This window comes from Apium graveolens, chromosome 6, assembly GCF_009905375.1.
Source record: "Apium graveolens cultivar Ventura chromosome 6, ASM990537v1, whole genome shotgun sequence".
NCBI classification, from domain to species: domain Eukaryota; kingdom Viridiplantae; phylum Streptophyta; class Magnoliopsida; order Apiales; family Apiaceae; genus Apium; species Apium graveolens.
Genome location: NC_133652.1, coordinates 163,269,945 through 163,293,528, shown reverse-complemented (window position 1 = coordinate 163,293,528; position 23,584 = coordinate 163,269,945). Strand labels below are relative to the sequence as shown.

The window sequence follows — 23,584 nt, the reverse complement described above, 5'->3', positions numbered from 1 at the left end:
TTGCTCTTTTCAGAGCAATTTCACCAGTTTTCTTGCTGATAAAAGTGCATTTTTCTTTGTTGAATAAAACTTTAAAGCCTTTGTCTATAAATTGGCTAACACTGAGAAGATTTACCTCAAGACCACCTACTAGTGCTACATCATCAATGACAATATTTTAAGAAACAATCTTGCCATATCCCATTGTGAATCCTTTGTTGTTATCTCCAAAGGTCACCAATGGGTCAGCTTTCTCCTCAAACTGTGATAGCAGGGCCTTATCACCTGTCATATATTCGGAACATCCACTTTCAATGATCCATATGACTTTCTTCACTTTTCCCTGCACACAATGAGATTCAGGTGTGTTTAGTGACCCAAGCAGTGCTGGGTACTTTCTTCTTGTTAACTGATTTAGCAGAAGTAGAGTGATTTGTTTTAGATAAAATAGAATTCAGTGATTGTTGTGCATTATCCCTTTCTGATGTAGACTCAATTTTTTTATTCTTAAAGATGTACTCTCAGTTTGTGGCAACTCTTCATCACTTTCAAGTTGCAAGGGTTGCAGTCAAACTTATCACAGAATGAGTATGGATTATTTAAATCTGCTTCATTGTATTTGCAAGCTCCTTTTGTTGGCTTACTAACACCTTTTTTACAAAGGTGAGTTATATGATTTGTAGAACCACATTTTCCACACTTCTTTCCAGGAACATCTGCAACATAGGCCAGATTATTGCTTTTGTTTATCCCCATTCTTCCACTTCTATTTTTCTTCTTCTTTCTTGCATCTTCAATCTTGGTTTATTTGACAGGAGTCTTGGTACTTTGATTGTCCATAAGATTTTCTTCATCCTTGGAAGATTGAATTGAATTTGCATTCTTCTTTTCATTATCCTCGTCTGCAATTTCTTGCTTGATAATCAATTCTTCTTCACTGAAGTTTACCTCACAAGTCTTAGACACAGGTGACCCAACATTTTTCAGCATTGCTGGAACGTTTTCACTCTTTGTTGCTTTTCCTCTGTCACCAGTGTTTTTCTTTTTGCTGTTTAAGCTATCATAATCAAGACCAATGGCAATGTTTGCACATGGTTTGTTTTTCTCATGGTACTGACCAGCCAATTCAGATACATTCTTGAAAGACTTTAACTTTACTTCACTTTTCTCCAGTTTTTCTCTTAGCACGACCTCAATCTCATTTGCACACTTGAGCTTGTTTTTCAGATAGCCATTTTCTTGTTTTAAGGCTTCAAGCTCCACTGTCAACAATTCAGCTTCTTGTTTTTCACTTTCAAGCTTCTCTTTTAACTTTTTTAATCTTCTAACTTCTTCATTAGCAGCAACCATGCTTGTATGGATGTGAAACATTTCTGTGCTCATCTTTTTAACAGTTTGCTTATATTGATTCATATTTAAATCAGTGGAGGTAAGAGTTAGTACCTGTGATTTAGATGAGGATGACTCTCCTTGCTCCAAGGCCATGAGTGCATAGTTTCCTAGTTCTTCATCTTCATCATTTTCAGAGTCATCCCAACTTTTACCTTCTGCAATATAAGCTTTGCTTTGTTGTTTCTTCATAAGAGCTTCATAATTTGCTTCAAGTTCAAGATACGATTTATCTTTCTTTGCCTTCTTGGGTTCTTGCATTCTGTAGCAAAGTGGCCTAGTTCATCACAATTGAAGCACCTTATATTAGATCTATCAACAGATCCAGTTTTGTAACCACTCTTGCTATCAGAATTGTACTTCCCCTTCTCTTTCCAGCTGCTATCTTTGTTAAAGGACTGTGCTTTACTTTTGAAGTATCTTGGTTTCCTTACTCTAATGTTAGAGAATTTTCTAGCCAGATTGGCCATTGACTGATCTAGCTCATCCAGTTCTTCAAGAGTATAGATTTCATCCTTTTCCAACTCTAGTATGACTTGCTCCTGTGAATCAATTGTCCTCTGCTTACTTGTTGAGGTAACTGGAATATGAGATCTTGGTTCATCATTAGATGTTTGAACTTCATTTACTATTAAAGCACTTGAACCATCTACAACATGTCCTTGGCTAGATCTCAATGATTGCCTTTGAATCATCTCTAGTTCATAGGTTTTGAGAATCCCATGTAGAACTTCCTGAGTTATTCTGCTCAAGTCTCTCCCTTCTCTGATTGCTGATATTTTCTGTTCCAAATGGTCAGGGAGAGTAAGCAAGAACTTTAGATTCACCTCTTCAGCTTCATAGTATTTTTCATGAAGCTGCAAGTCATTTATCAACTTGTTGAATCTTTCAAACACATCAGTAATGTTTTCCCTAGGCTTGGCCATGAAACCCTCATATTGTGAAATCAGTATCCTTCTTTGATTAGATCTAACCTCCTCAGTTCCTTCACAGAGTATTTCAATCTTCTCTCATATTTTCTTGGCAGTGTCACAGTTAACAATATTGTTGTACATCACATTGTCAAGTGATTCAATCAATATCAATTGCAAGCTGTTGTCCAGGGAGACTTTCTCCTTTTCAGGGTCACAATACTCAGCTGGATCTTTAGGAGTATAATGAGCTGGTATGACCATGTCTCCATCTGTAGATTCCTCAACTCTTACCACAGGAATGAAGGGTCTATTCTTGAGGATCTGAATATAGAATGGATTGCCATCTTGATAAACAGCATCATTTTCTTTTTCCAAAGAGTGTAGTTAGCTTTGTCAAATGTAGGAATTTTAATGCTACTGATTTTCTGTGTATTCATTCTTCCAAGATCTTGAATCTGTTTACTTTCAGATTTTGCTCTGATACCACTTGTTAGGTAAAGAATCACACACAGAGGGGGGTGAATATGTTTTTCTGATTTTAGGCTTTTCTTGAAAGTTAATGGTTGAACAAAGTAAATTAAATCTTGTATAGAAAAGTGTTCATGCAGAATTGAAACTTGCATAAAATAAAGAACACAAATCTTCAAAACTCACTTAATTTTTATATTAAAAATTAAGACTGTTTTGCTACAAAATTTCTAAGCTCTCTGATGTTAAAGAGCTCAGCTTCTTCTTGAGAGTGATACAAGAGATTTGATCTAAATTGTTAATTCTAACTAGAGGACCGGTGTTAACTTTATAACTCAGTTAACTGCTGGTTTACAAAGTGGATAATAAACATGCTATTAGCTTTTCTAAACTGCCACTTATCATTTTTATTTATAAAAAAGCAAATCTTTCATTTCTAGCTTATCATATCTTTAGCATCCCATGTTTACTTTAATCTTCCTCTGTCAGTTAATCTTTGCCATTGATCTTGCACACTCTTCAAACTGCTTTTTGTAGACTTGTCAATCCAGCTGTTAGATTGTTTGTTGATTGTTTATCTTGGATATTGAACTGATCTGCAATTCTGTACTTTGAGACTGTACTTCGAGATCTCTAGTTTGAATTAATAGAACACTTGACATCTTGATAAGTAAATAGGCTTATCGAGATCTCTAGCATTCCATATTGAGTTTGACTTGTAGAGGTCTGCAGCTTGTCGAGATCTCTAGTCTTCACATCTTCACTATGACTTATCGAAAAATCTGAGTTCTCCAGTGAAGGAATGACTTGTCGATATCTCCAATCTTCAGTTCTTTAAATTGGCTTGTCGATATCTTCTTGAGTTCTCGAGTAGCTTTCCTGACTTCTCCACTCCCTGTGGATATCGCTCATCCGTCGAGTAGATATATAGCTCATCCGTCGAGTAGATATTGCTCATCCGTCGAGTAGATATTGCCCATCCATCGAGTAGATATTGCTCATCCATCGAGTAGATATTGCTCATCCATCGAGTAGATATTGCTTATCTGTCGGTTACTCTCTGGAGTTCTCGAATGACTTCTCTATAACATTAATCTGTGACTTGTAGAGATCTTGACTTAGAATATTTTTCTCCAAACAGATTTATTCAACTCCAAAATTCTTCAAAATTCTTCTGAGGCATGATCTTCTTGATCTTCTTCCAGATAGAATCCTTAGGCGTGATACTATTTTAGGAAAAAGACTCAAGTCTGTTCCTTTGTATTTTTACAGACTTTAAGTGTTACAAGTATAAAATACAGATTAAGATAACAATACAACTTACTTAGGGTTGACCCCAAGCTTAACAGATTACTGAAAATAACTGTTCATTAATCTTCTACTCAGATCAGATGTCCATTTGATTTGTTTCATACTATGATTAGAGATGATAATGACATTGTTAGCTCCAGTAACCTTTGACATCATCTATTCTATATTACAGTAGATGCTAGAGCAATATTGGTGATTCCAGTGCCTCAGCGAGAGACAGATGATAGAATTGCTTGGGCGGACTCAACAAATGGAGTATACACTGCAAAGACAGGATATCACTTTTGGCACGCTCGAAATATTGGCACCTTGAATGTCCAAAATCAGGTGGTTGGAGTAAAATATGGCGACTGCAGATTCCCCATAAATTAAAAAAAATTTTGAGGCGCATTTGTCGTAATACGATTCCTGTAAGAATTCGTCTCATGTCAAAAGGTATCTATATTCCAATAACATGTCCCATGTGCCAGTGTGATGAAGAACACTTAGTTCATCTGTTTTTCGACTGCAATTTTGCAGTTCACTGTTGGCATTATGTAAAGTTAAATTTTGATATGAGTAATATTGAGTCTGCCCATTATTGGCTATTAAATAAGCTCAATGGAGCTCACACGGAAAAAATCCTCAGAATTTGCACTGTGCTTTGGGGCATCTGGCTTTGGAGAAACAAAATGGTATGGGAAGGTAAGACAACAACACCTACAATTGCTATGGAAGGGTGTCTCAGATTAGTGAAAGAATGGAGAGAATCCAGGAATCAAAGATTGAATCGAGTAGGAGGAATGATCAAATTAATCATGAAAGTGTCAATAAGTGGCAATGTCTTGGGGTTGGCCAATTTAAGCTAAATGTTGATGCCTCAGTTTTTAGTGGGGCTGATACTTTCTCGATTGGCATGGTGCTTCGAGACCATAATAGTTCTTTTATTGCAGGTAAAGTGCTTAGACTTTTGTCTCCTGGTTCAGTTTTTAACGCTGAAACCATTGGGGTTACAGATGCGTTGTCTTGGATCATTTCTAGACAGCTTCACGGAAGATCAGTGCTAGTTGAGACAGATTCTTTGTTGACAGTACAAGCTTTGAAGAGTAGTGCTACTAACTATCTTGAGGTTGATGTCATTGTTAATTGTCAAGACCAGCTGCAACACTTGGTTTCTACTACTGTTACTTTTATTCGGAAACAATTAAATATGGTAGCACATGAAATTGCTAGAATACCTTCTTTGGTTAATTGCCATAATGAGTTTACATCTTCTCCTTCTTGTTTGTTGGAGACTTTATTGTATGACGTTTCTAAGTAATGAAATCATAAAGTTTATTAATAAAAAAATATTAAACTGTGTGTCCAGCCTCCGTCTCTTAATGTATAGTAGAGCAATTCCAATGGAGAGTACCAAAAGGGTGTCAACACCATGTGACATTGCTTGACATCCTTTTTAGCACTATATTGAAGTTGAGTGATGACATTGGCGTGCCAAATAAGTGGCATCGGGTGCCACTTGGGATGTCAAAATTTGACATCCCGTAAAGTAGTATGTTACCAACTTTATTTGTGCTCTAAATGATGCAAAAAGTCAATTTTCTAATATATTTTTATTATGTATTTTTTATTAAATTAGTGAAGTTAATATTTTGGGGTGCTAATTATTATAATATTTTTTTAAAAAAGAATGATAAAATTTATATGAAAAAGACAAAATTTAAAATATAATCTATACTATATTATAATAACTGGAATGAGGTATAATTTGATTCAACGGTTATTCCCTAATTTTGGTTATTAAAATAATAAATAAATAGTGTTATATATCCGTTAAACTACTAAATTGTTAAAATACTAGCCACAGTCTACTTATCCTACTAAACTACGACCACAATATATCTATACTATACTATAATAGTCGGAATAGAGATAATTTGGTTCAACGGTTTGGTTCAACGATAATTACATAATTTTGATTATTACAAAAATAGATAAATAGTATTATATATCTAATAAACTACTAAATTATTAAACTACTACTAAATATAGTATACTTATTCTACTAAACTACGAATACAACTTATCCTATTATTAAAAGATATAAATAATAGTGTTATATATCTGTTAAACTACTAAATTGTTAAACTACTATAAATAGTCTATTTATTCTACTAAATTACGACCACATGTTATTCTATTATTTTTATTATAAATTTATAATCATTATATATTTATATAAATATTTTAAAAATATAATATAACTGGATAAATAAAAATTTAAAATATTAATGGAACCCGTGAATCGCACGGGATTTATGCTAGTATATTATAATAACCGGAATGAGGTATAATTTGGTTCAACGGTTATTCCCTAATTTTGGTTATTAAAATAATAAATAAATAAATAGTGTCACATATCCGTTAAACTACTAAATTATTAAACTACTAGTCATAGTCTATACTATACTATAATGACCGGAATGAGGTATAATTTGGTTCAACGGTTATTCTCTAATTTTAAATATTAAATAAAAATATATATAGTATTATATATTCGTTAAACTACTAAATTGTCAAACTACCATATAGCCTACTTATCCTACCAAACTTTGACCACAAGTTATCATAATATTATAAAATAAATAAATAGTGTTATATAATCGCTAAACTACTAATTTTTTAACTATTAGACATAGTATACTTACTCGACTAAACTACGATCACGTGTTATCCTATTACGTATTTTTTTATAAATTTATAATTATTATATATATATATATATGAATATTTAAAATTATAATATAAAGAGATAAGTACAAAATTTTAAATATTAACGGAACCATATTAACAAAATCTATGTATCGCACGAAATTTAAGTTAATATTTGTAATTTTGATTATGGGGCACATTTTGGTCCTACGAGACAGAGGGAGTACCGGACTACTAGTTACTTGGATCGGATATAGCATGCAAGCATATTATACTGCCCAGTGCCCATACAATGAGCAAATGAATATTAAGAGCCTCTTTGTACGCATTAATCTCGTGCGATGCACGGGTTCCCATTAATATTTTAATTTTTTATTTATCCAGTTATATTATATTTTTAAAATATTTATATAAATATATAATGATTATAAATTTATAATAAAAATAATAGAATAACATGTGGTCGTAATTTAGTATAATAAATAGACTAGAAATTTTAGTAGTTTAACAATTTAGTAGTTTAGCAGATATATAACACTATTATTTATATCTTTTAATAATAGGATAAGTTGTATTCGTAGTTTAGTAGGATAAGTATATTATATTTAGTAGTAGTTTAATAATTTATTAGTTTATTAGGTATATAACACTATTTATCTATTTTTGTAATAATTAAAATTAGGGAATATCGTTGAACCAAACCGTTGAACCAAATTATATCTATTCCGGCTATTATAGTATAGTATAGATTTTTAAGTCCGTAAATATTTATTTCGGATTGTTTGTTGATCTAATTTATAATTGAAATTTATAATATAAATTGATAAATTGAATGTTAGTAATAACATATTTTTTTTAACTTTTTTGATTTTTCACATTTTTATTAATTTTAATTTTTAAATATATGTTTTTAAATGTTAAATTAATTTAAAAATTATAAATTAAGATAACCATATTTAAAAATTATTTATTTTAGTTTATTTAAATCATAACTTATAAGTAAAATTAAACAAACACCTACATTTATAAATATTCATCTACTTATCATTTTTAAGTCACTTATTAATTTATTTTAAATTATAAGTTAATTATTTTAAAATTTCAGAAACGGATATTAATATTTTAAATTTTATTGTCCAGTGTTCTATTCTACCTAATGCTACCAACTATACAGGCAACTACCAATCAACATAATCAAACATTCCCAATAACAAATTCAAGTCAACTAGGGGCACCGCACCATACATACTTCCAAGTTCCATCCATGGATTATATATGCACGAGAAGTTAATTAGAGACTATTAGTCTATAACTGTATATGAATTATCACAGTTCTTGTCTTTTAATGTCATTAACCTTGCACTAATATTATATCAAGGTGGTGGCTGCTGATTCTATGCATAAACATTATTTATGTGAATTCATGGATGTTTTAATATTGTAATTTTTGAATGTAATAAGAAATATAGGTTATTTAATATTTTATTAAAATCTATCTTGACATCAAAGCTGTACACAAATTTTACAACATGGGGTAATTAGCATGATATTTTTTTAAGAAAGTAATTAGGTTAAAACAAATTGAACATTTAAAAAAGTTATAGTCATGCCAAAACATCCGTCACATGTGACGTGTATGGAAAAGTAATATGAATTGAGAAAGGGGTCATTGGCTCGCAGAAATTCACAAAAGGCCCCTATCTGGGTTTTGACCGCGGTCTGGAAAATTCGGGTTTTGACAGGGCCGAATATTTCGGGCTTTGATTTTGATCGGATCAGGTCAGGTCGGAATTTCCGAAAATGTCAGAGTCAGTTTGTACCCTCGAGTCGGGCTTAACCGGGTTTTTTTCGGGCCGAATCAGACCGGGCCGAAATTTTTTCTAATTTAATTGGATCGAGTTTTATTATATATTTCGAAAACTACATATGTTAGCAAGTAGATCATAATAAAATGTATTAATTTATATGGGTTATTTTATGAAAACATTATTTCGTTGAAAATATTTAAGTTTGGCAAAAAATAAACATATTTATAGAATAATATATTTTATCATTGTTATCCAAATATAAATATATTTATATATTTGTATTTTAAGTATTATTTATATTATAGTAAATGTGAATTTATAAATATATAAGAAAATATATTAGAATAATCACATTTTAAATGGATTTTTTCGAGCTTTCAATGGGGTCGGTCCAAAGACCGGGCTGGGCCGAAACCCGGGCTTTTAACCGGATCAGATTTTGCCTAAAAATATAAGGCCCGTCGAGACCCTAATCCCGGGCCGGAACTGGGTCGGGCTTTAACCGGGCCGGACTTGACTGGCATTTGACCAGATCAGGCCGGGCCGAATTTTCGGGCGCGGGTTTTTTTAGATATCCAGTGACTCACACCTACAAAGTACAAACTACAAAATGTGCTCGATTTACCTGCAATTTCCATCTTTATTTTCGAAAAGAATCATTTGAAATGCAAATATTAATCAAAATTAAAAAATTTTGTCGCTCTTGTTCAAGATTGATAATAATATATATTCATTTTATTTTTTTAAAAAAACATCACCATATCAATATCAATTGCATAATTTGTAGGAACATGAAATCTTAATATTTTAAAAAAAAATAAATGTATACATTTTAGTTTAATTAGTATAAGTAAATATTAATTATGAAATTTAATATTGATAGATATTTTTGCATGCACTAATTTGGGAATGTGAGTAAGAAACATGGCCACTTGTGCGGTTCGTGCGTGTCGGGCCGGGCCGCACACGGGTTGGGCACTCGAAATGTTAACACTGAACCGGCCTGTTAATGAACGAACCGGGCTCGGGCCGGGCTTGAACTGCAGAAACCGAACTCGTAACCGGAACCGGCGATTAACCCGTTGATAGTTGTGCGGGCTCATGCGGTTAACCCACGGGCCGCTCGTGCAAAAGCACCCGGTTTCTATTCTCTCGCATGTATTATTTTGATATATTATATTATAATTATTATTATATTTTTAGTGCAAGTGTAGTGTAGTGTAGTTGTGTAGGTAGGTAACAAATTATTTTTGTAAAATAATTATTTATGTCAGTAACTTACAGGAGACATCACATGTTTTTTATTTTTTTTAATCTTTTTTTAAAATAATATTTTTCATATTTCATAATTACTTTGATTTTCTTATTTGGTTAAATAAGAATTTTATTATTTTAATTTTTTGGGTTAAAAGAGGACGACACCTCATATAATTTTATTAATTTAAAAATATTACAAATGATGTGAGAGGACTTCTCTCTAAAAAAACAGAACAAGCTGCATTAAATATTAAAAAATTACAAATTAAGTAAATAAAATAATATTAATAAAAATTATATTAACTATTTTATTTGTTCTGAAATTGTAACAAAGACTTGGAAGCTGGCTTATTTTTTGGAAGCAACTTGCAAGATGGAAGTAAGTGACTGTGTGTGAGTGAATAAAAAGAGTACAAAAATTACAAAGGAAAACTTAGAAGTTTAGAAATTAGAACAGAGAGATAGAGAAATTTAGGAGATGTGCATGTGTTCCCAGTCGCGGGCCGTGCGGATTTGGGCGGGCTCGTGCGGGCCGTACGGTCCCCGTCCCGGTTTTTTCATCCTGAATTCGTAACCAGCTCGTTATGTCAGTCGAATTGTGTGGGTTTTTACCGGACCGAACCGGGCCAAATAATTACCGATTTTAGAGCGAGCCGGTCCCAGTTGTGCGGTTCGAACCCGTACAATTAACCACCTTTTCATCGTCAAGTTGGAGGAGTGGCCCTACCCTCCTCCCGCCAAATGTAGGTGCGCCTACAATTATTATGCAGCCGAGTCTTTTTCATTTTACCATTTTAATAAAACCAAAAAACGACCAAGACTCTGTCCAATCACCCCTGCAATCTCCGAGAAATTTCCCAACAGACTCCTTTTTAACTTCATTATCATACTTTAAGCTTCTCTCATATATATATGTTGAATATACATGCTTGTTCTATATTTGTATATCTTGCATCCATTGATTTGCATCAAATGTTTAGTACCGAAGATTAGCTAGGTAACAAGTAACTACCCTGCAGCTACATGTTAGTGGTTTCTGTTTTTCAACTTGAAATGTTCTTGATTTTTTACTAAGATACACATACAAGTATGTTTAGACCATGAAAAGGATTAGGAAGTATATTATGAATATTTTTCCATTTTATAATCTGTTAACATGTCTGTTCTGTTTTGGGTGTTTAATTAATTATGAGGTGAAGATTAGAATTATAATTCAATTGTTCAAGGCAAACAAACAAAATGATTACTTGTGTACATACTTGTGCTATGTTTTTGTGCATTCATGATCATCAATTCTCTATGAATAAGGCTTTTTTCCTCATCAAGTGATAAGCTACCAACTCTCAGAGAACCATGAGGTTTTAGAGAGGAGCTTCATATATGTATGTCATTCTTATTATGTGTTAATATAGAAGGTTACTACATGCATATACTACTACAAGCTTACACAATTGTTTTAAATGTTAGTCACGTGTTAATTGTGTGCAAATACTAATTAAATCTTTCCTGTTGGTTTAGTTATCTAGTGTTGTAAAATGTAACCAACTCTAAAATTTTGTTTAATTTTCCTTTTTTCTTTCAGGGGAATGAGTTAACCGGTTTGTTTGTGCAGTTAATGATTGTTACGAGCAATTACTAAATAGTTTGTTACTTGAGAATTTCAAATCTTAGCTGAAATATGAATCTTGCACAAGAAAAATACGTAAGGTTAGTTGTTGTGCCACAGCTTTTTCTATTGGAGTTTTATAGCTTGAATCTTGGAATTAGATTTATATATGGTTCCATCATCTTGTGTACTAAACATGAACGTACATGAGTAATTACTGACACTGTCAGTGACTCCATATAATGTTAATAATTCAAAGCTCATTAAGTTAGTTTCATGTTCAGGTTCGAGAACTCAAGTTCAGACAAATCTCTTGGTTATCAGGGGCACACCAAAAATCGTGGGCTGCAAGGATTTAAAGCAGTTGTCAGCTCCCTTGTGGGCAGTATTCAAAGAGGACTAGAGCAGAGTTCTAGAGGCATTGTAAGCGTGAGAATTTCACAAAATGTTCGTTTACTAACTGATGGCTCAAAGGACAAATCCACTTCAGGAAAAAGATTTATTGATCCTCAGGGACAATTTCTTCAGCGATGGAATAAGATATTTGTATTGGCTTGTGTTTTATCAGTTTCTTTGGATCCGTTGTTCTTTTATGTTCCTGTCATTGATGGGAAACGGAGGTGCCTAAATATAGACAAGCACCTAGCAATCACAGCTTCTATTCTTCGTTCATTTACCGACATCTTCTACATACTACACATTATCTTTCAATTTCATACAGGGTTTATTGCCCCTTCTACTCGAGTATTTGGAAGGGGTGAACTCATTACCAATCACTATGCTATAGCAAAACGATACTTGTCCACCTACTTCATTGTTGACATTTTAGCGATCCTCCCTCTTCCTCAGGTATGTGAATTTTATTTGTCTTACTGCACTTGTTGATATTGAGTTCTTGTAGTTGTGGATATTTTAAAAACAGTAACAAATCGACCTGCCTCTAAATTTTCAATATTATCAAGAGTGGAAGCATGTTCTCATTAAGGCTTAAAAAATATGGCATAACAAATAAGATTGATCTCCTTTTAACTGAGCTCTCCTTTTTTTGTTAATTCTGTGTCCTTATATCCATTGATTATAGATTAAAAAAAAGCTACCAATTTCTAAAGAATAATTTTTTCGCTAATGTGTACTGTTTCTGCATAAAAGCATGTGGTGATATACTTCTGCATCATTCTGCTGATTTTTCAGGTGGTCATTTTAGTTATCATTCCAAAAATGGATGGACCAGTTTCACTGACTACAAAAGATATGTTGAAGTTTGTAATCTTATGCCAATACATTCCCAGATTTTTTCGCATCTATCCACTTTTTAATGAAGTGACGAGGTCTTCTGGATTATTTGCTGAAACAGCATGGGCTGGAGCTGCAATCAACCTGTTTCTCTATATGCTTGCTAGTCATGTAATTTTGCTAATTGGATGTTTTACGGCTGTGTCTAAAGAACTAATGAGGGAACTATATTGGATAGTACAAAATGATTTGTTTGGTAGTAAGGCTGAAAGCTAGGTTCACAGGAGAACTTGTCTTCCTCACAGAAACATAGCTAGATGTATTACAATATAAGCTACCTTTCTATTATAAAACTAGATTTACGGTATATGACATTATGACTAAACAAATTATGCATCTATTAACAGGTTGTTGGAGCCTTTTGGTATCTGTTCTCAATTGAGAGGAAAGACAAATGCTGGCGTGACGCATGCAAGGGTGACTGTGACATTGACTACTTATATTGTAGAAATGGTGTTGGTGAACACAATTCAATCCTAATTGCTGCTTGCCCTCTTCTTGAACCAGAAGATATTAGAAAACCAACAGATTTCAATTTTGGCATATTTCTTGATGCTCTGAAGTCTAATGTGGTGGAGATGGAAAATTTTCCACGTAAATTTCTTTATTGCTTCTGGTGGGGTTTGCGGAGTTTAAGGTTAGTGCTTACTCCTGAAAACAAAAAAAAAACAACTTTTCAAATGAACACTATTTAACACAAAATAGTGCTTACACTTTTCTGTAGTTCTTGACTTCTTGTGATTCAGAAATGTGAGAAATTTACATTATTTTGGAACCATAGATGAGTAATAATTTTAGTATAGGCCTGTAAAGCGGCAATCCAGTAATAAACAATGTTTGCAGTTTCAAAAGTTTGTATCGGCAGTTGGTCTTAGAAGTCATTTGATTTACAACAAATTTGAGAGGTCAATAGTTCATACGAATAGATTTCAGAATAGCACAAGGCAAATTTAGTAATTTTGATTGATGGTCTTGAGTGATAGTGTACATTGGAAACTTGACCTAATACCGATTTCACGTGCTCATTCCTCAGTTCACTTGGTCAAAACCTCAAAACAAGTACTTTTGTTGGGGAGATTCTCTTTGCCATCACCATTTCCATTGTTGGATTAGTGCTATTTTCCTTGCTCATAGGCAACATGCAGGTATGTAATGTACTGCAATATATCATCTGATGTGGTTTTGGTATATATTATCTGATTAGATAGATTGTGTAAATTTATATGATCTTGTGTGGACTATGAACCCTGCTGCATAATGCTCATTATGTCATATAATCTGCGTGCGCAGAGAATGTGATTGCATTGGTCCGTTAGTGGACAGTGGTGCTCTTGTACTATCATACATTTTATCACTATGTAAACAATTAAAAAGACTATTGCTCATTATTCTCTGCACTTGTTACTCCAGAGTAAACGTCCTCATCATCACTAAGCTCTTTAATTTCTCCAGGCTTCTGTTAATACTTTTTCTAATTCTGGCTGTTACAGAAATATTTGCAGTCTATCACCATCCGAGAAGAGGAGATGAGGGTAAAAAGGAGAGATGCAGAGTTATGGATGTCACATCGCATGCTCCCAGAGAGTCTAAGGGAGAGGATTAAGCGTTACGAACAGTACAAATGGCAAGAAACCAGAGGAGTTGATGAGGAATTTCTCATCCGTGACCTTCCTAATGATGTGAGAAGGGACATAAACCGCCATCTTTGTTTGGCTTTACTGACTAGAGTAAGTGGCTAAGTGCAATGCAACAAGTTAGCACATTGTTGTACATTTTAGCTCTCATTTATGTTTTCATTTGATACATTTGTGTTGCGTATCTTATGTCTCCTGCTAGTACTACATTTATGTTTCTGTTGGCACGGTCTCTTTGGATGCAAAACAGTTTCTAGCCTAGACAAAGGCGGTGCTATTCAGTACTTAGCGCGTAGCCTGATTTTTAGATGTGTTTTTGGTAAAGATCAGTTTACTTGATATATTAATAACCACCAAGCGTGACCAGGTATTGTATACTGCAAGGGTGATAGATAACAGCATTTTATGTGAATACTATACTTGGCTGCAGAATTGGATTACATAATGTTGAAATATAAAAAAAAATATAGATTTATATGAACTAGATAATGAAATTATATTTTGATTGCTAAATATTTTACAGTGCTTGTATTTTGGCCCCCCTGACCCTCAATCCTGGTTTGTAGGTGCCAATGTTTGCAAGCATGGATGAACAATTGTTGGATGCTATGTGTGATCGACTTAAGCCAGTTCTTTACACAGAGAAGAGCTATATAGTCCGTGAAGGTGATCCAGTTGATGAAATGCTTTTTGTGATGCGTGGAAAGATTTTGACAATGACCACCAATGGTGGAAGAACTGGCTTCTTTAACTCTGTTAATCTGAAAGCGGGTGATTTCTGTGGAGAAGAACTTCTTACGTGGGCATTGGTCCCCAACTCTTCTTCTAGTCTTCCAATCTCAACTCGAACTGTGCAAGCAGTATCTGATGTTGAAGCTTTTGCCCTAATGGCTGAAGACCTCAAGTTTGTTGCCTCCCAGTTCCGACGCCTTCACAGCAAGCAGCTTCAGCACACTTTCAGGTACTTTCTCATACTTCAGCATTACAGCTATTGGCTCTTCAAAATGGAAGTCGCCGATGTAAAGCCACCTTAGTCAATGTGAAGTGCTTTACATATTTTTCAGGTACTATTCACAACAGTGGAGATCATGGGCAGCTTGTTTTATACAAGCAGCATGGCGACGTCATTGTAAGAGGGAGTTTGAGAAGTCTTTACGTGAAAATGAAGACAGACTTCAAAATGCATTGGCCAGAGAGGGCGGAACCACACCAAGCCTTGGAGCTACCATCTATGCGTCCAGGTTTGCTGCCAATGCCCTTCGAGCCTTGCGGCGCAATCGTATGCCTAGTGCGAATTTGCCCCACAATGTGCCTACGTTACTTATTCAGAAGCCAAGTGAGCCTGATTTTAGTGCTGAAGAAAGTAGATAATTTGTACATATATTTTCATGATCCTAAGAAACTCATATTTTCCCACTTTTGCCGCTTTGTGTTTAGCTTCCTTCCCTGAAAGCCATGTATTACCTCAGTTTCAGTGTACAAATCTTCTTGGGTAGTCTAAACCATAAGCTTCAGTGTAGGGGGACGACGCAAATTGTAGAGTTTAGTATTTTCCGTTAAATACTTCCCCTGTTTTTTTATATACCGTGTGACTTTTTTACACACAATTCTAAGTTGTTTGACGGCGTAGATAAAATTATATTTTTTAAAATTTTCTTTTTGTAAATTAAAGATTTAGTTATATATTTATATTCACAAAAAGAAAACATTTAAAATTATTATTCTACCTATGCGGTCAAAACACTTAGAAGTGTGTACACAAAAGTCAAAAGTCGTATAATAAAAGTATACTACCTTCTTTCAGAACTTTCACATGACAAAACAGCCTGTACTTAAATGTCATGCAAAGGATTATTAGCCTGTTTAAGTGTTACAATTTGCAACTCAAACATATTTTTAATATTGTACATGTGAAACCCAAAATAGTTAATTGAGAGACCCTAGTACTAAAAATTGACCACTGAACAATATTTGTCTGTTAGATTTATATACAAATTTGTATGCTGTTCTGATTATACATTTTACATTATGAATTTGACGAGCTCTGTAATTCTGACTTGGAATTAGAAGTGCGACTTTTATACATAGAACTTGCAGGAGGAACATCAGCACGCGAAGAGACTGTCCCGGAAATAGGCTGAAAATTTGTATTCCCAACAAACCAGTAAAGGGCCCATTTTAAGTTGCAAAGGGTGTACTTGAGAGCTTTTGTCCAGTTCTCTTGTTTATTGAAACTCTGGGTAATGGAATAGTTTTCCACTTTGTCGTTCTCAATCCTACATACATAATCACCATAAATTTATCATGAAATGAAATACCAATAAGAAGACTAGACAATATGAAACTACTTAGCATTATGTCACATGTTTAATACCCATTACCGCGGCTTGGGATGACTGCATAGCTAAATATCCTAATGTAACGATTAGTTATATATAAATAACAAAAACACCAACTGGTAAAATACCTAGTGATCAATAAATTCTTGTATTTATGGCTTGTATTTTCCATCTACACTGTAACTACATAAGATAGCGGGGACCAGAAAAACCCAACTTCAACAACATAAAGTTCAAGTCTATGCCAACAGTCAGCTCAACCATAAATATTATTAAATTGAACACTTCCCTAACAGAAACTTTGTTATTCAAAGTTCAGACGACACTCATGAGATAATTAGTGTACATGCTTCTTGAAGTGGAAGTACATATAGATGCATCTGTATGTCTTATATCTGGAATTCCTCGAAATACAAAAGGAGACTTACTTGTAGGGAAGTTTAAAACGTTTGTCTGCCGGTATATTATTTTCCTTATCTTTGGAATTTGCAAATTCCGCAAACTCTTTCAGGCAAGTTAAGAACAATGTCATTGCTTTGTCATAGCGAGTGCTCCAGAACAAATTTACTGGGCCAAATCTAAGAGAGAACAATGTCAAAAGCAGTAATAATATAGCATGTTATCAAGTATTTGCATCAATTAACCATTGTAAGCAGTTAAGTACATTCAAGAGAAAAAGACAAGGGAGAATACTAAACTTACAGTTCATAACTATTATTGCTAGCATCCATAATCCGAGGATAACTGCCCATGGGAATTATTTTTATCCGATATCTGAGAAAAAGGTTAAGATAAACAAATTACGGATGTAACTCCTATAGTTGAAATATCATTTGAGGAATGCATCTGCAGATCAGGAATGCTATGGACGGTCAGTGTATATCTTAGGCACATCTTTATCAATCAACACGTACGCTGCATCTTACAATTTATGGCCCATAATATGTTTCCTCGCTGGAAAACAATGTACATCAAGATAATTAAGCAACAAGACACAAATTAGTAAGTCGACTAAGAAGGATACTGGAATTTTGGTCGGAAATACTGAGCCATCGTGTGGAGGAGAAAGCATGCTTGGCCCCATGCAGCATTAATTTCATCCCACTCCACCTATACAGCATAAGAACATATTTCAAATTAGAAATATAAAGTCAATTCTGCAAGACCAAAAAGTATCAAGAACATCAAGGTGTAGAAAAATTAAAATTTGCATAGATGTTATCATCTATACCACAAATTAGCAGCTGGGATATCAGGTATATCATTGTACGGTGAGGAGAGGAACTTGGGTCTAATATTTCTTCTTATTTGAATATTGATACTAATGAAAGGGCATTCATGGTCTTGAAAAGGTCTAAGAAACAGTATTTGTCTTTTCATCTGCTCCAAAAAACATTGCTCCAACGCTACATACCGGAATTTTAGGAAGTCTGCCTAGCCTGAAATTGTTAATTGTCCCAAAGTCTCCATCATACCAGATTGGAAAAGCATCGTTTAGCACATTGGTTTTCTTCAGCAACTCTAGATGTGCCTGAGAAACTTCAATCTTTGCGAGAATCGCATCCCTTTCTTCCTGCACCGATGACACTTAAAGTTAGCATGTTGAAGCAAACAAAATGTTACAAAGATGAAGTGCCTACAGTTTCCAGACTTGAAAATTTTCAAGGAAAAAACAATCAAGCGCCATGGAACTTTGAGCATGAAGAAGTTAAAGGAATTAACATATCAAGCTACACTCAAATGGTAACTTCATAAACTGGCCCTTACTTTAGAGAAAAGGAAAATCACAAATTACTTCCATTTAAAATTGAAACATTGATGTGGCAAAAAAAAATTGAGACATTAAAGGTTGTTTGGTTGGATTAAATAGAAGAGATGCCGGGATGGGATTTTAAAGGGTGAATTTTGATAGAGAGTAATGACCAGTAATCGTGAATTGGACAGATTAAATTTCAAGTAAATGGTGGAATGGAATGAGTGAATGAATGAATCTTACAGAAAAGACACTAGAATATACTACAGTGTACCCCTCCCCCAGAATCCACAATTCATTATATTGAAATGGACATTTGTAAGTCCTGGATAATTTTTACTACAAAAAGAAGGTTTGTGCAAGTAATTATGTAAAAATTATTCAAGAAAGTATATTTGATATTGATTCAGGAATAAACCAGGGCACCTGATGTGAGATCAACTGAAACTGGAAATTATTGAACTCATGCCAATACCTGGTGCAGATAAATTAAGTGGATATTAGATAAAGATACTTGAGCATAAACTATATCAGCGACACAGACTAAAGTAAATAGTAAGACCATATTCATATTTCCGGCTCCAACTACACTATTCACGCACCTAATGAAGTGAAGAAAGAAATCTAATATATAGTTAGTTATCGCAAACTTACCTGTCTTCCAACTCATTGAAGCGACTGGATTTTATATTTAGTTCTTTCAGTTCAGCAGTGACTTCCGCACACTGTTTTTCTGTATCTTCCATAGCTGCTTCAAGTTTCCTTTCTTCTTCTTCTATCTTTGGAAAAATTTAAACGCACAGTGTGTACCTCAGGTTAGAAAAAGAACGGCAATAATGATCTATAATAGTTAAAAGTGCAGTACATCTCTATAAAATGTCAAAATGGTATACCGAAATCAATAATAATGTGTGCTTTTAACTTCCACATGCACATTTTCTGCGATTCTTGCATAATTTACTTTATTTCCGCATGCTAATATCGTAAGATAATACATACAGAGCCTCGGAAGTATCTATGCAGAAGACATAACAGGAGTATCTTAATCAAATATACTTGATAATTTTCTAAAACTAACACATCTCGATTAATTCTTTCTTTACTATTTAAACTTATATTAGGTTTGTGCTATATGGAAACATTAAAAAAAAACAAGGACAGGGAGGAAACAGAACATGATCCTGATCATTTCAGATCGGTTTTTTGAGTTTATATTAGTATAATTTAAGATAAGGTTAGGGAAGTAATGATGATCAAATGGGCTTAGCAAAAAATAAAATAAAGAATAATGATCAAATGTATGTCAGTAATCACTTTAAAAACAAATCATCTTTAATTGTTTAACCGCACAAACTTAAATCCAATACTCACTGTTAGTTTTTGCTAAAACAATTTTTACTATTCAATACCAAGATAGTAAAATGAATGGGTTAACTCATAACCAAATTCTTAATCATAGACTAAAGGACAGATCAGACAATGGTAGTGCTTTTAATATTCTGATTTACCTTTAAAAATAGGCAAGGATAAAAAAAAATTATGAGACATTAAATAGATACCTTCATTTTCTCCTTGAGAAAATCAGCCTCGCTAAGAGCATTTCGGGGCTCCCCCTCTAACCTTTGCAGGCATGCCTCGTATGCTTTTATATCTCGGTTCACATCTTCAACCTCTTTATCAAGCTTATCGGATAACACTCTCATACACTCGAGGCATAGAGGTTGTTCAACCTGGTAGGTGAGATAATATATATCTAGGATAAGCACATATAGGATGTGATATAAACTATATGCACACTATTTATCTACAACTCCAAAAATTACTCCCGCGCACAAAAACAACATTTATAATTACAGTAACATGGCAGTGAGACTGAGAATGTTGTCAGGATCAAACTCCCCTGCTGTTAACACAAAATTAAGATATGCACACCTGTGTCTGTGTTGTGGCAATTTCAAATGCGCGCTTGAGGACTGTTATAGTGGAATGGAAACCAGAATTGTTTGGTTGTGAAGGAGCACCAGTAGGTTCACCCTCGTGTGATGGCACATGGATCCCGCTTGCATCAGAAGCAGATTCACACTTGTATACAGAAGCAGCAGGTGGAGGCAAAACAACAAATGATTCCTCCATTGCCTTCCCAGACTGGCTTGCATCAGACTGAATGGGTCCACCACGAGGACGTGGAGGGACCCCTGGTACTTGGGATTTTTGTTTAGGCAACACCACAAATGAGTGGTCCATACGTGTTGAATTTAAAACACTGCTCGCACCATGAACTGAAGAACCCTGAATCCCTGCATGATACAATGCCAATATAATGTAAACTCAATGTCTGATTTTTCAATTCTTGCAGCATCTATTAATAAATTAAATATTATACTAGAGATGATTAACATGCTCGGTGTCCAACTGTTTTAGAATAGGCAAAACATAAGTCTGTTGTAAATTTTACTATATTTATGCACATCACTAGGTCATCGAGGCTAATAGTAACAGGTAGGCCCTAGTATTATATATATATATATATATATATATACCGAGAATGCCAACTCAATCTCTGCCTAATGCGCAATTAAGTACTTACAGCTCTGATTTTTATGTGAAGCCAAGTAAAATTACATTGAGTGGTCATCAAAATCACAGATTTAGTAATGGCTAAAATAAAAGACTTATCTTGAGTTATGAAAAAAAAAACGGTAACCTGAAAGTATCTCATTTAACAGCTTTCACTTCTGACATTTTGCTAGAGAGCTTATACCCCTTTCCCCCAAGTGTCTACCATTTGTGTTCGAAGTGTACATGAACCTCAGAGGTGATGCTTAAAAGGTAATTTAAATACTGCAATATAACTTTTTTCACATGCTCAGAACTGAACTAGCAGTATAGACTACAAAGTGAGCATGATGGTAAAATCGAGTATGCTATTCTATTTTTAACATTCAGAATTGACAATGTTACCCACGGGCACTATATATTTAACGCTTATGAATTGTAGAACTAAGAAAAATTGCACAAGGGCCATGTTTGTTTCGTGGGATTTTAATCCCGGGATAATAATCCAGGGATAACTAATCTCATCAAAATTAGTCCTATGGATTAAATAATCCTATCCTAAGTTTGTTTGAAAGGATTAAGTGTAGGATTGAAATATAATCCTTTAAAACTTTATCCTATGTTTGTTTTGTGGGATAGTACTTGGGATTGTAATATAGTCCTTTAAATTTTCTAATCCTATGTTTGTTTCATATGGGATAACAATGAGTGGATTATAATCTTTTAAAAAATGACTTGTAGGAGGGGATAAAACAATACCTCCTCCCACCAAGCATTAGATGGGATTATAGTCCTATCCTCTTCTCCAACAAAACAAACATGGGATAGGATAATTTAAAGGATTATAATCCTTAGATACCTCTTCACTAATTTTTTACAAAACAAACATGGGATTGGAAAATTTAAAGGATTATAATCCTATCCCCTGCTTAATACCATTAAACAAACATGGGGTATATTAACTTCCAAAGGTCCAGGTGCCAAGAATAAACAATAAACGTTACAATGGTACAGAGGCGCTGCATAGTGGCACCTCCATTCAAAAATACAAGTTTTTGTTGCATTAATGAATATAAATGTAGCCAACATATGGACATCAGCAAAAGATACTGCATCCGTAAATACAAATTCTCGTAAACTTAGTGGGTTAAAATAGCGATTAACAGGTAATCATCTATGGATAGCATTATATTATCTTCATGGTGCATAAAATGAGGTGCACGAAAAACTATAGAGACGAAATCAATTAACACAACTGAATCGAGCCCTAGAGTTGAAGTATTTCGTAATTTTATCAAACACAAGCCATGATAACTTTAATCAATCAAAAACAATATATATATAAGCACTGAGAGAGAGAGAGAGAGAGACCAGAACGAAAGGAGGAGTCATTGAGGAACTTGTCGGCGTAAGAATCGACGCCGACGATGACGAGATTGTGGCGGCAGTTCTGGCAAACCCATCGGGGAAGATTCGGGTCAACCGGTAGGGTCCGACCTTTGTCCATCAGATTATAACTAGTGTTATTATTAGCGCTATTGTTGCTGTTGTTAATCTTATTCATATGTACCGCTGATTATTTATGGATTCAACCGTACTTTGATCTTATATTTCTGTTGTATGTATTCTCTTGACGATGCATACGTGTCATTAAAAAAACGCCAAAAATATCACTTCTTTATTATTAAAAGGAATCAATTTTATCGAGAGTTGAACTCTTGAACTCTAGAATTTTGAGAGTCACTCCCAAAAGAGTTCTAACCACGACTTCTACATCATTCAACCTTCATCCATCAATAATTAATCCATCTTCGCTCTCTCAATCTCCTCTTCTATTTATCTATCACTTTTTTCAATAAAATTACGATCTAATTCTAAGTGAGATCTTGTCGAATACATTGTTATCAAATTTGTTAATCGTGCCCATCTTTTTGGATTTAGTATTTTATGTCGTGATATTCTTCTGTCTTTTGTTGCCAGTTTTGGTAGTCGCTCTGAAAATAATTTATATGATATTTTTGGAGATCTGTAAGGCTTGTATCAGATTTGGGACGGTGGTGGATATCGCAAAAACTCACATTTCACAACAAAAAAGTGTTCGTGTTTTATAGGCATTTGTTGCTCTAATATTAGTTGATATAATTAATAGTTCTGAACAGTGGGCTACAGATGGTACTTATGTGAAGGTCAATTGTGTTTCGGAATTGATGTAGAGGAGTGTATTCAATCAAGATTTTAAAGGATTTTTTTGGATTCTTGAAATCAAGAGGTATTCAATTTGAATTTTAAAAAATCGTTTGAAATCTGATGGTATTCAATATAGATTAGGAAAAGTCTTTTAAAATCTGAGTGTATTCAATTCAGATTTTAAAAAGTCTATTAAAATCTGACGGTATTCAATTAGTATTTTTAAAAATCCATCAAAATCTGATGGTATTCAAAAATCCGTGGATTTTTTTTAATTTGAAAAAATTGTGGATTTTAATGAATTTGCTAGTTCATTTTTAATCTTTTGAAATCTCTTTAAAATACATGAGATTTTGAAGGATTTGTGGAAAACTTCAGAAAATCAGCAAGACTCTACAA

General features: G+C 33.9%; 2 protein-coding genes across 5 annotated transcripts; one reads left to right on the top strand and one right to left on the bottom strand.

Annotated features, from left to right (window-relative positions):
• The first annotated feature begins 10,622 nt into the window (after positions 1 to 10,622).
• LOC141664328 (cyclic nucleotide-gated ion channel 1-like) lies at positions 10,623 to 15,957 on the top strand. Of its 4 annotated transcripts, none has more exons than XM_074470256.1 (9): positions 10,623 to 10,814; positions 11,400 to 11,524; positions 11,708 to 12,272; positions 12,615 to 12,827; positions 13,064 to 13,353; positions 13,750 to 13,861; positions 14,207 to 14,443; positions 14,917 to 15,311; positions 15,431 to 15,957. In XM_074470256.1, the coding sequence occupies exons 2-9, from the start codon at positions 11,496 to 11,498 to the stop codon at positions 15,798 to 15,800; spliced, it is 2,211 nt and encodes a 736-aa protein (XP_074326357.1). In that variant the 5' UTR covers positions 10,623 to 10,814; positions 11,400 to 11,495; the 3' UTR covers positions 15,801 to 15,957. The 4 variants fall into 4 exon arrangements, with proteins under 4 accessions (XP_074326357.1, XP_074326356.1, XP_074326359.1 ...); XM_074470255.1 differs by having other exon boundaries at positions 10,623 to 10,842; XM_074470257.1 differs by having other exon boundaries at positions 10,626 to 10,842; positions 15,415 to 15,957.
• Positions 15,958 to 16,125: 168 nt separating this feature from the next.
• LOC141664329 (beclin-1-like protein) lies at positions 16,126 to 22,773 on the bottom strand. The gene is made up of 10 exons (XM_074470259.1): positions 22,370 to 22,773; positions 20,375 to 20,739; positions 20,002 to 20,172; positions 19,097 to 19,221; positions 18,869 to 18,917; positions 18,104 to 18,262; positions 17,714 to 17,799; positions 17,392 to 17,463; positions 17,118 to 17,267; positions 16,126 to 16,626 (listed from the first exon to the last, which is right to left on the bottom strand). Exons 1-10 carry the CDS (start codon positions 22,560 to 22,562, stop codon positions 16,377 to 16,379), a joined length of 1,620 nt encoding a protein of 539 aa, XP_074326360.1. The 5' UTR covers positions 22,563 to 22,773; the 3' UTR covers positions 16,126 to 16,376.
• Between the last annotated feature and the right edge of the window lie 811 nt (positions 22,774 to 23,584).